This window comes from Thermobia domestica, chromosome 14 (genome assembly GCF_964235325.1).
Source record: "Thermobia domestica chromosome 14, izTheDome1.hap1.1, whole genome shotgun sequence".
NCBI classification, from domain to species: domain Eukaryota; kingdom Metazoa; phylum Arthropoda; class Insecta; order Zygentoma; family Lepismatidae; genus Thermobia; species Thermobia domestica.
In genome coordinates this window covers 134881422-134898896 of record NC_137467.1, presented here as the reverse complement: position 1 = coordinate 134898896, position 17475 = coordinate 134881422, and the positions used below count along the sequence as shown (strand labels likewise).

Below are 17475 nucleotides of genomic sequence, written 5' to 3'. Positions count from 1 at the left end.
TCATGCCAGTGTCGTTAAGATTATTATTATGAGATGAGACATATTGATTACAGTAAAAACCAAAGCACCGCTCGAGTTTTTATTCGGGGCAAATACTACGACCAAGAGTTGAATACGAAACCATGTACATTATACAAGCACATTAGGAATAGAGCAGGAAGGAGCGTCAGAAGGATTGAAATAACACCGATGACCTCATCTAGTAGTAGAACGACATATATTGCAAAATATCCTCATATATATATATATATATATATATATATATATATATATATATATATATATATATATATATATATATATATATATATATATATATATATAACATGTGCTTATCCACGAGGATCATCAAGCAGCCGTCAAAAACCAGTTACGAAGAAATACGAAAAATGACTCTACGGACAGAAGCCATCAGTTCCAGCTGATCATTCCTACCTTTCTCTTCGCGCTGCTCTGGGCAAGAAAGATTCCCTAACCTTACCTCTGCGCTGCTCTGGGCAAGAGGTTCCTTCCTATCTCCGCGTTGCACTGGGCAGGAGATATTACCTATCTCCGCGCTGCTACGGAGAAGAGATTCTTTTTGTCTTCGGGCAGCACTAGACAGGAGACATCATCCGACCTTCGTGGATAAGTACATATGTGTAGCACAATGTAGAAAGAACTTGTGTAGAACTTATGTAATAAAAAGGCGAGGGAAAAGAAATAACCCGTGTACCGTCTCTACAATACATTACGATATATATATATGAGCAGTTCGGGGAAGACAGTGGTAATTGACATCTTCTGACTTTTGAGTAAATTAGAAAAGCAAGTTCAACATTTTCATGCAATGCAATATAATGGTACATGCCAACAATTTTCCCATGCCAACTGCGAGTACATTTCCGAAATGAAGCTACCTTCATACTGTTTTGTGGTTCGATCCCAACCCATTCCACGTAATAACTCAATTTCATCGAAAGTGAAACGTGCCATTGTCTTTCACCGAACCGCTCATTAGAGGTCTGCACGGACTAGAATTTTTAGCCTGGACCCGGCCCGACCCGAGTCCGAAGTATGTATTAGCATCTAGGCTCAACCCCGGCCCGAGCTCGTGTGATAATCAAATGAGCCCGAAGTAAGCCAGCATTACAGAAACTTAATCTTTAACGCAAACTTAATCTTTATATTTTTATTTACAGCACTTAGCGGTTTAATTTTGCAATTGTGCTTTAAAAGTTCTCTAGAAAGATCGGTGATGTACCGTTGTACAGTAGTTTACAAAGTTAGGTCCGAAAAGGCCCGAGAAATATAGTTGTAATTTTAAAAATTTAGGGCCCAAGCCCGGCCTGGGCCCGAAGTGATATGTGCTTTGTAGGCCAGAGTCCGGCCCGCGGGCGTGCAGACCTCTATCGTTCATATATGAAACGTCTTGTTGCCACACACTGAACAAAAGTCCTTGCCTTCATACTTTTGAATACACACAAGGTGGGAGAAACCTTAACATTTACTTTACGTACCTTCTGTGTCTAGTTTCTGTGGTAAATAATCGTCTGGGTTTTCTATGGATTGTTCCATTGGATAAAGATTATTGTTAATATCTTCTCGAGTACTTTTCTTATCTATCCGATAGATGTCTTTCTCGCAAGCCCAAACCATATGACTCCTAATATCATTTCTACAACGAACATGTTGTTCCTTATGCCAGACTGTCTTCCAATCGGACAACGATCTGCAAGGAAAATTAAAACCAAAATTTAACAGAATTCTACAGGTAATTGACAGGCTATTTTTATAACCCCCTCTTTTTTTTAAAAAAAAAAGAACTTCAAATAATAAAAGCATAACATACTAGAATCACTTATTTACTAACATTTATTCATAATTAGTATTTAGTGGGAATGTAAAATTATTTCATTTTGCTTCTTATTAAAAATCTGTGCTTTGCGCTGCGGCGTTGTAGGTTTGTCACATTAGCTCTCTAATCAGAACACAAAAGTATACAAACATATTTCTTCATATTCAAGATAATTTCGGACAAAGAGACAAGCCATGATATACAGACATTGCCGAACTGGAGAAAAAGCTATATTTCGGTAAGGTTGAAAACAGGAAATAAAATCTGCGAATAAGACGGAAGAAGAGAGAGGAAGGTAATCAGGTCATGAAATAGGAAGAAGAGATTAGTAGATGGAATTTACAACGAGATACTTTGTATCGTTTAATAATTACCTGTACCTTGGGCAGAAAGTGCTCATACTCAAGCAATATACTTGATATAATGTTAATTTAAAATAACAAAAGAAGAATGTTTTTAATATATGTAAAGAAATATGCATTATTGTATAATTCGTTGCTATGTAGTTGTTTATAGTTACCTAATCAACATGTATGTTTGCAAGACAGTTTGAGTGAAAATACGTTAAAAGAGTATCAACTAATAAACCATTTAATACCGATCATCGACTTGTAATTTCGATTGAAAAGGTGAGAATAATAGTGTATATAATTATTGAAGATATTTTTATGTGTAAACAATTACTACCACTCAAGATTTACTTATATCATTAGCCGAACCAGGTTGACGACTACCTTTGGTGAGTCGTCGTAAAATTTTTGGTTTACCTCACCCGGGAACTTTGTAAATTCTTATCCTGAAGTATAAAGTAAGGGTGAATTTACTTCTGTAATAAGGTTCATGACTACGAACTTTACTATACTTCGAAGTGGTAAAATAATCACAAGAAAAATGATGATCGGTGAGGCAATGGAGAAAGAAACTGGTGACAGTGGTAACGAAGAACAAAATACAGCTCCTGTTGTACCCGAAATGTTATCGTTAGAAGACAAAATCTTAATGGCTTTACAGAGACAAGAACAACGATTGGAACAAAGTTTAGCCCAGATGTCGGAAAATTTAAAGCAGACTTCCAGTAAACAGTATGAGGAATTAAAACAGACGATGGAGCGGAAATCCGAAGATTCCAGTAAACAGTACGAGGAATTAAGTAAACGATTGGAGCAGACATCCGAAGAAACGAAACAATCTATTATCCAGGCGGTGAGTGACATTACATCACAGTTCGATGAAAAGCTAAGAAGAGTATCTGAAGATTGCCAGGATAATTACAACCATACAATTCAAGAAGTCAACTGTGTAAAAAAGGATTTGGAAGTAATAGAATCTTCTGTACGGCAACAAAAGATTCAGGTCACGGATAATTCTACCAAAATACGTGCGAATACTCAGTTGATATCTGCATTACAAGAGGAAATCAGGATGCTACAGATTAAGGACAACGCATACCACAACAACATGGTTAATGATCATTTGGAGTTCCCTTGTTCACAGGAGATGACCTCGCATTCACCCGTAGCAGATCAATGTGGACCTCACATTATCTCATCTTCTAGTAATCCATCCGATGAGGACATTATTTTGGAAGGAATCCATCCAAGGAATACAGATGGGCGGAAAAGAGACGGTGGAACTACACATCACGCAGTAGGTAGGAATTGTCACTCAACACGAACACGGAAAGATGAAAGAAAGGTAAAGTTAAGTGTAAAGATGAGTGAAATACGTGCTATGAGTAAGTTCAGTGGTAAATGTAACGAAAATGCTACTTCTTTCCTAGAAAAATTTCAGGATGAGTGCAATATAATGTGTATAGATAAATCGCAATATATGAAACTAATCCCTCATTTATTACTCCCACCATGTTCTTTATGGTTTAAAGCAGTACGAGATCACGTCAATACATATGAGGAATTTAAAGCTGCGCTGATTGCAAATTACGAAAATGACTTTTTGCTTGCAAACAGAGATGCCACGATTAGAAATCAACCTTTCAATCCTCGTTTGCACAAATCTGTTGTTGATTTTGTTGTAAATACATATAACGAATTAAAAGTCGTAAATCCGTTGCAATCGGAATCTAGAATAATTGCATCAATTCGAAATTTACTACCGTTTAAACTACAACAGATCCTGTTTTCTACCCAGTGTATGAGTTTTAATCACTTGTTAATGATTGTACAATGTTATGAAACTCAATACCACGCTCAGAATCATCAAGCAGGAGTAGGCAAAATTAAAAACAATTCAGATCACTTTGTACCTGTTCGTAATCTAAATATCCGTAATGCGAACGATACGGAACACAATCTAAATCGAGTGAATTTAAGCAATCCGAACGAGCAAAATAGGCAAAGATATGTTGGGAATCCACCTAACCTAATCAACCGTGGCAATCCTTATGTTAGACCATATAACCAAAATAGATTCAAAAATAGACGAAATACATGGCGAAATTCAAGGAATACAGTAAACTACATGGATAGACGTAGTCGTAATTCAAGAGATGGCACTTCGCATCAAAATCAAAGTCATGACGCAATTCATGTACAAAATAATGTGGGACATAATAACGATTGTGCAGTACAATGTACTTTATTAGAATCATATGCAAGTACGAATTTAAGCTGACTACAGTTGATGAAGTAAGGGTTAAACCCATATCAGCTATAGATTCTCATGAACATTTATCTTATTTTTATTCAATTTAATTTTCTTTAATTCTCATTAACAAATGATAATTTTCAAATGATTTTAATTCTCTCTTGTTAATGTGAAGAATTATAATTCGATTTATAATTGATTAAAGGCAAAGGTTATTTATATTATAGGTATTTGTGTTGAGAATTTGTTGTCAAAGATTATGTTAAGAATAAGGTTCATTCTATTAAGCTATTTATTCGACGACTGTCTTTATGCGCTACCTTATATATTACTCGAATAAGATTCTTCTGTATTCTGATGCCTTATGGATACAATGTATATTATGAAACGTCATCTAACGTAGTTATTATATAATGCGCCCTGGAGAGATCAAATATTATTTCCATAACATAACCGTTTTAATAATGATTGAAACTGCTAATCATTGTGACTTATGTTTTTAAAAAGTAATTTGCCTCTTACGATTTTGACTTCGCACCCTTCATTAATTATATTATTAAGCGACGACGTTTTTTTGTAATAAAAGATAAATGAGAATGGAATAAAAGATGTATTATAAATGTATTTATATATATGAAGCTTAATGAAGATATATATGAGGGGCGATCATAATGTAAAGGACATAAGTAATGTAACATCATTATTGTAAACGGACCAGTGGTTCTTAAATATAAAAGCCAAGCTCGGTTGTAACTTTTATATTCAGTCCCATCGTCGGGCGACATTTTTATACAACGAGATACTTTGTATCGTTTAATAATTACCTGTACCTTGGGCAGAAAGTGCTCATACTCAAGCAATATACTTGATATAATGTTAATTTAAAATAACAAAAGAAGAATGTTTTTAATATATGTAAAGAAATATGCATTATTGTATAATTCGTTGCTATGTAGTTGTTTATAGTTACCTAATCAACATGTATGTTTGCAAGACAGTTTGAGTGAAAATACGTTAAAAGAGTATCAACTAATAAACCATTTAATACCGATCATCGACTTGTAATTTCGATTGAAAAGGTGAGAATAATAGTGTATATAATTATTGAAGATATTTTTATGTGTAAACAATTACTACCACTCAAGATTTACTTATATCATTAGCCGAACCAGGTTGACGACTACCTTTGGTGAGTCGTTGTAAATTGTAAGATACCATTAGACAATTCCTCAATGATAAACATCACTTGCACGAAGATCTTCTGTGTCGGGTGGGAAGGATTGTATATCACAGTGAAATTAAGAACTATGTCGATGGTGTTTATCAGGGAGAAAGGAAAGGGTAGAAAAGAACAATTTCAGATATTATTATGAAGAGGAAGAGAAACTGGTTTTGAACGTTGACTAAGAACGAACTGTATCATAAGGGACCTGCTTAGAGGATATAATGGCGAAAAAGAGAAGGAGGGAACGAAGGAGACTACAATTGATGGACGATATCAAAACAGGAAAATCATACGTGAAAACCAAAAGGTTAGCTGAAGACCATGGAGCATGGAAGCTTTTCAGTTGCGGCAAGTGACCTGCCAATAATGGAAGAATAAATATGAGGATGATGATGATTGAACAACTGAATTCAGTTTATAGTATGAATCTCATTCAGCTTATCAAATTCATCAACGATAAGGTCGGTGGTAAAAAAAATACTGATTTCTTATTTACTAAGTTGTAAAGAATTAAAATTTGACAAAATCTTACTCATAATTCATGTTTATTTTCTACACCAACATTATTAGTCCCATACTTTCAAGAATGTGTCATCTAAATCTCAGAGAACTCTCTGCACCAGTTTGGAACATCAGATAGAGCAATCAGAAGGTGCAGAGAAAATATGGATATTGCGCAGGAGAATATTAAGATGAATATGTGATGAACAAGGACGGATAGAATAAGCAATCAGTATATAAGGAGCATTGTTAAGAAGGAACATTTGAGTAAAATGTCAGAATGCAGCCTGAGATAACTTGGACATCTAGACCACAGAAATGAAGACTTTGTGGAAAATAGAATGAGAAAGCTCGAAGTACTACGAAGAAGGAAGAAACAAAGACTGTGTGGGAAATAGAATTAGAAAACTAGAAGTAGCAGGAAGAAGAAAGAAACGAAGACTATGTGGGAAATACAATTTGAAAGTTCGAAGTACCAGGAAGAAGAAAGAAACGAAGACTTTGTGAGGAAAAAGAATTAGAAAGCTAGAAGTACCAGGAAGAAGGAAAAATGGAGACTATTTCGGAAAAAGAATTAAAAAGCTAGAAGTACTAGGAAGAAGGAACAGCGAAGACTTAGTGGGAAAAACAATTAGAAAGTTAGAAGTAGCAGGACGAAGAAAGAAACAAAGACTATATGGGAAAAAGAAAGTTTGAAGTACCAGGAATAAGAAAGAAATGAAGACTATGTGGGAAATACAATTAGAAAGCTCGAAGTACCATAAAGAAGGAAGAAATGAAGACTATGCGGGAAATACAATTAGAAAGCTCGAAGTTAAAGGGAGAAAGAAGAAACAAAGACTGTATGGAAAATAGAATTAGAAAGTTAGAAGTATCAGGAAAAAGAAAGAAACAAAGACTTGTGGGAAATACAATTAGGAAGCTCAAAGTACCAGGAAGAAGAAAGAAACGAAGAATTTGTGGGGAAAAAGAATTAGAAAGTTCGAGTACCAGGAAGAAGAACGAAACGAAGACTTTGTGTGTGGGGGGGGGGGGGGAATTAGAAAGAAGTACCATGAACAAGAAAGAAACGAAGACTATGTGTGAAAAAGAATTAGAAAGAGGTACCAGGAAGAAAAAAGAAATGAAGACTATATGAAATAGAATTAGAAAGCTAGAACTACCAGGAGGAAGGAAGAACGGGAGACCCAAAATACCTAAAGACTTTAAATTTACTATTGAATATTCTAAAGATTTACAACATATGCGGTCTCTCACCCTTACAATATCGAGAGTAAATAACCATAATCTGAGCTACGCATTGACTACATAGAAATAGGATTGAAGAAGGTTTTCGCAATAGTTAAAAACAAAGTAAGTGTGACTTGTGTTGTAAAGGCCTGAAAAAAAAACGGAAATTTTGGGTAAAAACAAATTTTTACGGCTTTTCCCGAGCTTGGAAAAAACGGAAAATTTGGGAAAAATTGAAATTTTCGAATATTAGTCCAGGCGTATTTGTAAGTCCGTGGGATTTTGAATGAAGGGATGTTGCGGGTAGGTGGAATATCTTTATTAGGAGGTACCTAATCATGTGGTACCAGGTGGCAAGCCGAAAACCGTGGCAGGGGACCGGGAGGGGGAAAACAAAATGGCCGTCAGTGACAGTTGTCTCTCTGGCTTTAAAGTGCTATAATTTCTACAACTTTTATATTAAAACCTTGAAAGTTGTGCAAATATGTAAATAACACATCAAACATTCCATTTTAGAACAATTTGGTGTAATAGCGACGCCATATTTTAAATATGGCGCCCTTAAATCCAAAAATTCGGTATTATTTATTTCTTTTCTTTATATTCAAACGGAAATAACTCATAAACTGCCACAGATAGGCGAAATCACCTTGAAACAAATGTTGTGGGCCCGTGTAAGGGTTTTCCAACGAGGTATATGCCATTTCTGTATCTTTAAAACTAACGGAGCTAGACTAGTTTATGTTACAGTATATGTATAACTTATAGCTTTTAATACAGGGCTAGTAAAATTAGGCGAAACCTGCATTTGTAAGTTCGTGATTTTTGTGTGAAGGATCTTTACGGGTTGAGGGAATGCCTTCACTAGAAGGTACCTAATCATGTGGTACCAGGTGTCAAGCCGAAAACCGAGGCAGGGGACCGGGAGGGGGAAACAATATGGCCGCCGCCGCTCTCTCTCTCTCTCTCTCTCCCTCTCTCTGTGAAGTTTTATAATAGTTTTTATTTTCATTACTTCTTTGGCATTGAAAGATTTTTTCTTTGTTGCACGCATGAACAATATAGTAGAATGAAATAGGAAAATGGAAGAGCATGAGAAAAATATCAAAAGTCATCTGCAAGTGCAGTAGCTCCTTCGGCGAAGAAAATAAAATTAAATAGAAACTATTCCATGTGTATTTTTTGTCAAGAGGAAACAAAGAAACCCTCCAATTATGATAAGGCACTACAATGTATAAAATTGAGAGCAGAATGGATGGACAAAGAATGCATTGAACTGAATAGACGTTTGGGTGAAGTAACAAGTGAAGATCTAAGAAATGAAAATGCATCATGGCATGCTGATTCCTATAAGAACTGCACACACAAGGAGATGATGGAAAGAACTAGAAGATCGTTTGAAAAAGATAAACAGGAAATCCCCATTACACATTATGAAGACTCGGAGGCTTCAAACTCATATATTACAAGATCACAAACACCAACTTATGAGAAAGCAAAATGTTTCTTTTGTGACGAAGAAGAAAACGAAGAAACCCGCTGTATGTCATCGCCTACGATCGATCCGGTAGTCGTTTGAAAGAAGTAGTAAGTTTGTCAAAGAATGAAGTGTTCAAAATACGATTAAGTAACTGCATTGATCCTGGAGATGCTCATGCACAGGATATATCCTATCACAAGTCATGCTGGAATACTCATGTTGTTAACATGTTGCGGAAAAGCGAAGGCAAGAGGGACTCTGGTTTTAGCTCTGTGAGTGAAGAGGCTACCAAAACAGAATTTATTTATTCACTAAGCAAATTCCTTCATGAAGGTCGTGTTACGTCAATGGGTGAGGTAGAGAAACTTTATAATTCCATTGCTAAAAGCAATAATTTGAGTGATGATAAACTTCTGACTAGAAAACAGTTGAAAGTCTTGATAGAGGAAGAATTGGAAAATAATGTTGCTTTTTCCCATCCGAAGAGGAAGAACGATCCTTAAAGAATTTCTTTAAAGATTACAAACGATATTGCTCTAGCTAACGCTGAGCAGGATTCTGATGATGTTGGAAGAAATATGAAGATTCTTTTTAAAGCAGCAGACGTTTTGAGAAAATATGCTTTTCAAAGTGAAAAGTGGTCGTTTACTGGGACTGTGGGTGAAAGTGATGTAAAGAAGTCTATTCCAGAGGAGATCTCTCATTTTTTCAGATGGTGTTGCAAAGGAGAGAATAAAATCGGATGTGAAAACGCAGATTTTGCAATCAATGAAAGAAGTCAAAGACTATCACAGACGTTCATGTATGAAATATTGTCTCCTCGTCAAGCAGTATATACAAAAGAAAGCTCTAACGGCACTGTACGCCACACTCATGATCTACCATTACAAGTGGCAGTTGGGCTCACTATGCACTCAGCAACAGGAAGTAAATTTATTGTACAGTTTTTACAGGTGTGTCTATTGAATATAACAAAATTCTTCATATCGAGACTCAAATAGCAAATGAAATTATCAAGAGTATGGATTCCTCAGGTGGACATTATATACCATCAGAACTTGTTCCAGAAATGTTTGTGTATTGCGCGGCAGATAATATTGACTTCCGAGAATACTTGCCATATGGTAAAGGGACTCTACATGGTACTGTTATGGTTATTTATCAAGAGAAACAGAAGGAAGATGTATCTTCTCAAATCAGTTTGTCAGGAAAACCTACGACTAGATCACTCGAGAAGATACCCGAATCAATGTCTAAAATGCTACCTTGCGTCATCTCAGGATCATTAAGACCGTCAAATCCCTCTCTGGTAAGTTCAGCAAAGTCTCCAGGAGAAAGTTCTGAGTTAATTCAAAGATACGAACGAGATGACATAGTCTGGATAATGGCAAGTTTGCAATTTCTCCGATCGCATGCTGATGATGATTTTGAAGATTCAGAAGAACAGTATAAGAAATCTTCTGGAAGAACTACAGCAAACTCTGAATCTCCTGTGGTGCCGAAATGGTCGACTTACAATTTGATCCTTAACAAGACCATGCCCAAAACGAGAGTTTGTCGACTACCTTCGATTGATAGCAGTCCTACCAATGCTTCAACTCAGCTTACGTTTATGAAAAGACTTGAAGATGTTTCAACGTCAGTTATGGGTCCAAATTCAAAGACAATTGTTACACTTGATGTTGGTTTGTACAGACCTACTTTGAAACTATCGATGGCGAAGAAAGAAAAATTGAAGAAATGGATCTTACGACCCGGCGAGCTTCATATACTAATGGCTATGCTACGAAGTATCGGTTCTTTTGTGGATGGAACTGGACTTGAGACATTTTTGAATGAACTTTACGATGAGAACGTACTTTCTAAAATTATTGCTGGCAAATATGTGAGGAGGGCTGTGGATGCTCACATAACATTGAGAACGGTTCTTTTCAAATTTTTCTCTGATATGTTTTTCGAAAGGCATGTTGAAAGTAAAGCAGAGATTGAGCAGGAAATTAATAACATCATAATAGGTTTGCAGCTTTCCAATAACGAATTAGTGAAGAAAAGTCACGAAAATACGGCACAAGCATTGGCTCGTCTTCAAATTTTTTCCAAGATGAGAGAGTTTGCAGCTGCTAAGTCGCATGAAAGTCCGACATTCAAGGTTATGTGGCAGTACATGGAAATGGTGAATCTTATGATTCTCTTCATACGATCTGTAAGAACTGGTCATTGGCTGCTTCATCTTAAGGTACTAGAAAAATTTGTGAAGTATTTCTTCGCTCTTGACCTGACCAACTATTCAAGCATGATATCTTGGTACTTGGCTGAAATGAAGCAGGTAAAATTGATGCATCCAGATGTACGGGCTGAGTTCCTAAAAGGAAATTGGGTAGTTAATAAATCAGCCATACCATTTTGTGCTTTGGGATCCGACGAAGCACTTGAACATGAAAACAGGAGTATGAAAGTTTTGGGAGGCATCAAAAATATAACTCAGAAGAAAAACGCACTAACAAGATTTTTCTTGATTGCCCCTGAACTTGCTAGGGTATCTGATGAAGCTAAAACTATGTTGGGGATGAAAAGTGACCATAAAAAGACCATCATCAGCTTTCAGTTTCCAGATCGAAAAGACAACAGAATGATCTGAGACAAGTCTATACAGCAGTGTGTAATTCCACTAATCCAGTGACGTACGATGGCAATGAACTCATAAATGTTCATACAAAGGCAGTTTTCAATAAAAATATTGAGAATGATTGTTGCGCAATGACTGAAAAAGGACTTGAATTATTCAATAATTTCAAAGAGGATCGCATCCAGCATCAACGAACAAATCTTTGGGAAAGCGTAAGAAAAGCGAATTTAAAGCTTTGTAAGTCTGCACGGAAAACAGTGAAGACAAGGTTGTGTGATACTATCTTACAGCTTAAAGCTGATCGTTCCTTGTTTACAAGAATGGTTATTGCTTCAAGATCCCGAACAGACATTGATCTAGAGCAGCGTTTCCCAACCTTTTTCAACTTGCGGCACACTATAGGTGTAACATGAATTCTCGCGGCACACCCATATATATATATATATATATATATATATATATATATATATATATATATATATATATATATATATATATATATATATATATATATATATATATATAATTACTATTATTATTTGTAAATATAAAATACCGTAGTATTTTAATGTGATTACTGATCTCCTTCTTACAGAGAAGAAAGCTCGGTCACTGATTTTCCCCCGTGGTAAATCATTATGCTTATTTTTCATTCTAATTTTAAAATAGAAAACAATTACAATGAAATATAGGACTCCGGTTTTTAAAAATCCATTTTCTCTTTCAAAAACTGTATCTAACCTTTAACTAAAAGGGAAGATCACTAAATAACGAACAAATAAACAAATCTCCTATACTTTTAAAACACAAATGTAGGTAATTTGTATGCATGTTTGCTTTGTTAAATTTATTGAATAATATGTTAAAATTTCAAGTTACGAAATAGTCTGCAACACTAAAGAAGCAATAATGGTCATGACAATGATAAATACGTTTTTCAACATTAAAAATGTACAGAAAAGTAACACAGTATGAAACTTAAAATTGTAGATTTATAGTAATGTGAAATACAAATATATATTTTCCCCTATGTCTTGCAATTTGGTTCCTATAGAATTAATAATTTGTTTCGATTTCCTCGCGGCACACCAGCGGCCTATTCGCGGCACACCAATGTGCCGCGGCACACCGGTTGGGAAACGCTGATCTAGAGGCTGCTCTTAGCACGTACGAATTTTCACCAGTTCCACTTTCAGTATTTCACCTGGATGGATCCATGATTCTGCCCCAAAATAAGAGTGTTCTTATGAAAATTCTAGAGAATGTAGGTAAAGCTACAGAAGGGAATGGGAAACCTGTAGAAGATTTGCTGCTTCAGGAAGATGGTAATATCAGTTTAGAAAGTTGGAGAGAGAAAAGGTCAGCAGTGGAAGATGACGAAAGAGTAGAACTGGAAGAAAGAGATACAACAACACCCGTAATTACTTGCACTGAAGCTTCAATCACATACAAATCAAGTACTTCTTACTCTGTTGCTGTTCTTGATGGCATGGCGGAACTCAAAGCGTTGAAAAAACCAGCGCATGTTAACACATATCTCGATTTGTCTACAGAATTCTGCAAAAGAATAGTCAACAATGTTGGAATACGATGAAACTCACCTTGTTTTTGATACGTATGGAAATAAGTCATTAAAGATGTCAATGTGGAAGAAAAGAGCAAGAGACAGCCCAACAATCGAATACAAGATATCTGATTCTGCCAATATAAAAAATGTCACTATGAAAAATCTTTTATCTCATCCAAAAAACAAAGATGCATTTACTGCTTATCTTTCAGGAAAAATTCTCCTTCATGTGAGTAACTTGGGAAAACGCTTAGTTGCCAGCTGGAGGACACAAGCAAAATCTTCAGAATTGAAGGACATCAATGAGTTAAAAATTACTCATGAAGAAGCAGATACAAAAATAATACTTCACAGTCTTTATGCAGCGTCTCAAGGGGCACAGACCATCCACATAATGTCCCAAGATATTGATATACTTGTTCTTTGTTTGTGGTGGTCTAGACACTTACCTGCCAATACGAAGTTTGTCACTGGAGTTGGAGTTAATAACAGAATGATAGATATTCATACTATCCGTACCTCTCTTGGATCTTCTAGAGTAGAAGCCTTACTTGGATTCCATGCTATTTCAGGGTGTTATATTACTGGAGCATTTTCAAGGAAGTCAAAGAAGATGTTTTGGGAACCATTTTACAACGCTGGAGTTGACATGCTTGCATCTCCTGCATCTCCCCCTCCCGGTCCCCTGCCTCGGTTTTCGGCTTGACACCTGGTACCACATGATTAGGTACCTTCTAGTGAAGGCATTCCCTCAACCCGTAAAGATCCTTCACACAAAAATCACGAACTTACAAATGCAGGTTTCGCCTAATTTTACTAGCCCTATATTAAAAGCTATAAGTTATACATATACTGTAACATAAACTAGTCTAGCTCCGTTAGTTTTAAAGATACAGAAATGGCACATACCTCGTTGGAAAGCTCTTAAACGGACCCACAACATTTGTTTCAAGGTGATTTCGCCTATCTGTGGCAGTTTACGAGTAATTTCCGTTTGAATATAAAGAAAAGAAATAAATAATACCGAATTTTTGGATTTAAGGGCGCCATATTTAAAATATGGCGTCGCAATTACACCAAATTGTTCTAAAATGGAATGTTTGATGTGTTATTTACATATTTGCACAACTTTCAAGGCTTTAATATAAAAGTTGTAGAAATTATAGCACTTTAAAGCCAGAGAGACAACTGTCACTGGCGGCCATTTTGTTTCCCCCCTCCCGGTCCCCTGCCACGGTTTTTGGCTTGCCACCTGGTACCACACTGAGAAAAAAAAATGTAGGTGGCATACTTAAAAACGTAGGTTACATTCGTAATTCCTGTAGTTTCTGGACTTAACGTACAACCGTATATAACATCCTGCAGCAAACGTATAGCTGAAAAAGTATGTATTATACGCACTGTCTGCATAAGTGCAATGACGTCATTCGTGTGACGTCATCTGCAGTAACAAATATATACGGAGGTGATATCTAGCTTTGTGACGTCAGGATCGTATGTAGCATGTGGGTTAATAATGACGACACACACTGACTATCAGGACGGAGCATAATTTCAAGAAGTATGCAATATACGTTCTTTACGTATGTTTCTTTCGTTCAACCCCAAGACAGCATCTATATTGTACTTGTGCCCCGTACGTACGACTAGATACAGTATACGTATTGTACGTATGTATTATACAGATTTTCCTTATGTCGCACACAGCTTGTCCAGATACAGCATACAGAATATCCATATGCACCATACAGAGTGCACATATGTAGCTTACAGACTGTATGCATGCAGCATATAGATTATACGTATGTCGCGTACAGGTTGGCCATATGTAATGTATGGATTGGATGTATATAGCTAATAGGTTGTCCATATGAAATATACGGATTTTACCTGTATCGCATACGTATTGCCTTCTTGTAATATATGGATTGGACATATTTAGGATCTAGATTGTACGTATAGTGCACCATTATTAAAGTGCTGCAACATACTGCAAAATGCATGATACATTCTTACTGTAATGTTGTCAAATATTGTTTTACTCTGTATGAAAACTAAATAGCTTAAAATATGTTTGATCTCCTTTGTGCCAATAATAATAAAATTAACAATCTTAGTTTGGAGCAGTGAAAGTGTCCAAAGAAATGTATTTACCTGCAGGGTGTCCTATAAGTTTGGATTTCCTGCTAATCCGTTGGGAAGCTACTGCAAAGCCAAGTGTTGAAAAGTGACACAAGCGTTAATTTTAAAATTATGGGCACAAAGGAGGTTAACCATATGTTAAACTATTTTCGTTTTCATACAGAGTAAATCAATATGTGATATATTACTGTAAGAATTTATCATATGCTTTGTTGTTAGTTAGTTCCAGCACTTTAATAATAATGCAAAATGCACAGCCATATACAATCCTATATTCAAACTCAAACAACTTCTCTGTACAATTTAATTAACAGGTATGTTTTTTTTTTTTTTTTAATGTCGCAACAATTAAAAGTATGGTGTCAGCTGAAAACGTGTTCGCTCACAAGATGATTTCTACTCAGTACTCGCCATAAAAATGCAACATCAAGAAGGAGGCTGGGTAGCTGCGCCAAAGTTCCCAGGCCGATACCTAATAGTAAGTGCAGAATACTCTTAAACGTCCGCCGTATTCGCTGTGCGACAACGTGGTGACAGCGGAGGCGTTGTGCAGCCATCGACTAAACATATTTATCCTTCCCTGCTCTAGACATTCTGCAAATTTGGATTTTCGTGGGTGCATCCTTCTTAGTGCAACATTTTAAGCAACGAGCGGATTAACAGTCTCATACATTGCTTAAAGAAAGAGCAATGATTCTCAGAATTACTCGGAAGATATTATATATATATATATATATACAATAATTTAAAACTGTTATTTCAAACTTTGCAATTCAGAGCACGAAAAGAACTATAGCTAAAGGAACACTGATTTTAGTCAGATAGTAACTAGTAAACTCAATCACACTCAGTACCATTAGTTCATGTTGTTATCCGTAAGTCAGAGATCATGGTATCTCATTTCGTGTAGACTTTTGCATTTGTTTAATGCTAAAAATGTATTTTATCGCTACTTGAACCCAGTACCATATATATATACCGACAGGACGTACCTTAGTCACAAGGTGACATGAGTGAAACACTAAACTATTCGATTGACACCTGCGGCCTTGTCAACACTAGAGAAAGTTACAAAGTGATTAAGTAAATACGGAACATAGTTCATACAAAGTATAGCGATGTATGAAGTCTCCGTTTCATACGACTTGGATAAAGGATACATCTGAAATTGCAACAAAAAATATATGATTTCTCTGGATAATTTGGATTAGTCCAGAATTCGAACACATATACGTTGGTAAGTCGAACTTTTTTTTTTTTTTTACTTCTTTCTTCGGATTCCCAATAAAGTTGACTACTGAAAAGCTGAGTTACAGATTCTGTATTAAAACAACACCTTTGCTAGACATGTTCAGTATACACATTGTCTTACATACAGAACAATACATTAGTTATTAATGCATGTCTGAAATAATAGTGCTTCGTATAGAATTTTACTTCATTCAAACGTAATAGCACGAAGATAAAAAATATTGCGAAAGATAATGTTCTTATTACAGAGAAAAAGAGTTGAAATGACTTAACAGTAACAAACATTTTCTTTAAACAGAGACAATATTTTATTCTAATTTATGGAAGAAAGAAATAATTTGTAGTACAGTATCTTTATTAGGGTTATATGTTCGTACAAAAGAATGTAAGTACAATTGGGTCTGTCTTCAGAAAGGACGTACTTTTAGCCACAACCTACACTGCTTCTTTTCACTGTCTTTCAAGCAGAATCCTGGTTTGATGCACGAAATACCTGAAACAAAAATCAGAAAACATTTAAAATGTTACATTCGGTGTGCTCAACTTGGTTGTACTTAACAATACAAAGTATCTTAACATTTTTGAGATTAAATGGACAAAATCTGTTCGGTCAGGTATGGACTTTTAGGTTGCACATAGAAAAATTACGAAGTGTTTATTGATGCTGAATAACAACTCAAAATGTATTACTATTCAAAAGTAAGTGGGTACCCCAATGGTGTTCGGGGTACCATGGGGTATCTAATGTCTGTATTTTTTTAGATATATGGAAATGTATGTCTCTAAAATGTAAGGAACTGACATCTGTTTACCGAAAACCTCAACTCGGTAAGCCTTATGGATATTGAGATATGGGAAAATAAAGAGCGACAACATAGAAGTGTGGGGTTTGAGTACTAGATGGTGCAGTTTCGGAAATGTAATTACGAGGGCTTACAACAACCTCAAAAGTAATTTCAATTAAATACACTACACACACGCCCTGATGGGGCTTTTCGGGTACCATGATATT

The 17475-nt window shown here is 35.8% G+C and overlaps 1 protein-coding gene across 1 annotated transcript in view; it reads right to left on the bottom strand.

The window, feature by feature from the left end:
• The window catches only part of LOC145670724 (insulin-like peptide 7), a 168974-nt gene that overhangs the window by 9900 nt on the left and 141599 nt on the right, over nucleotides 1-17475 (bottom strand). The window contains exon 3 of the mRNA XM_081739503.1: nucleotides 1500-1711. Within this exon, the coding sequence (XP_081595629.1) occupies nucleotides 1500-1711 (212 nt within the window). The remainder of the gene's footprint in view (nucleotides 1-1499; nucleotides 1712-17475) is intronic.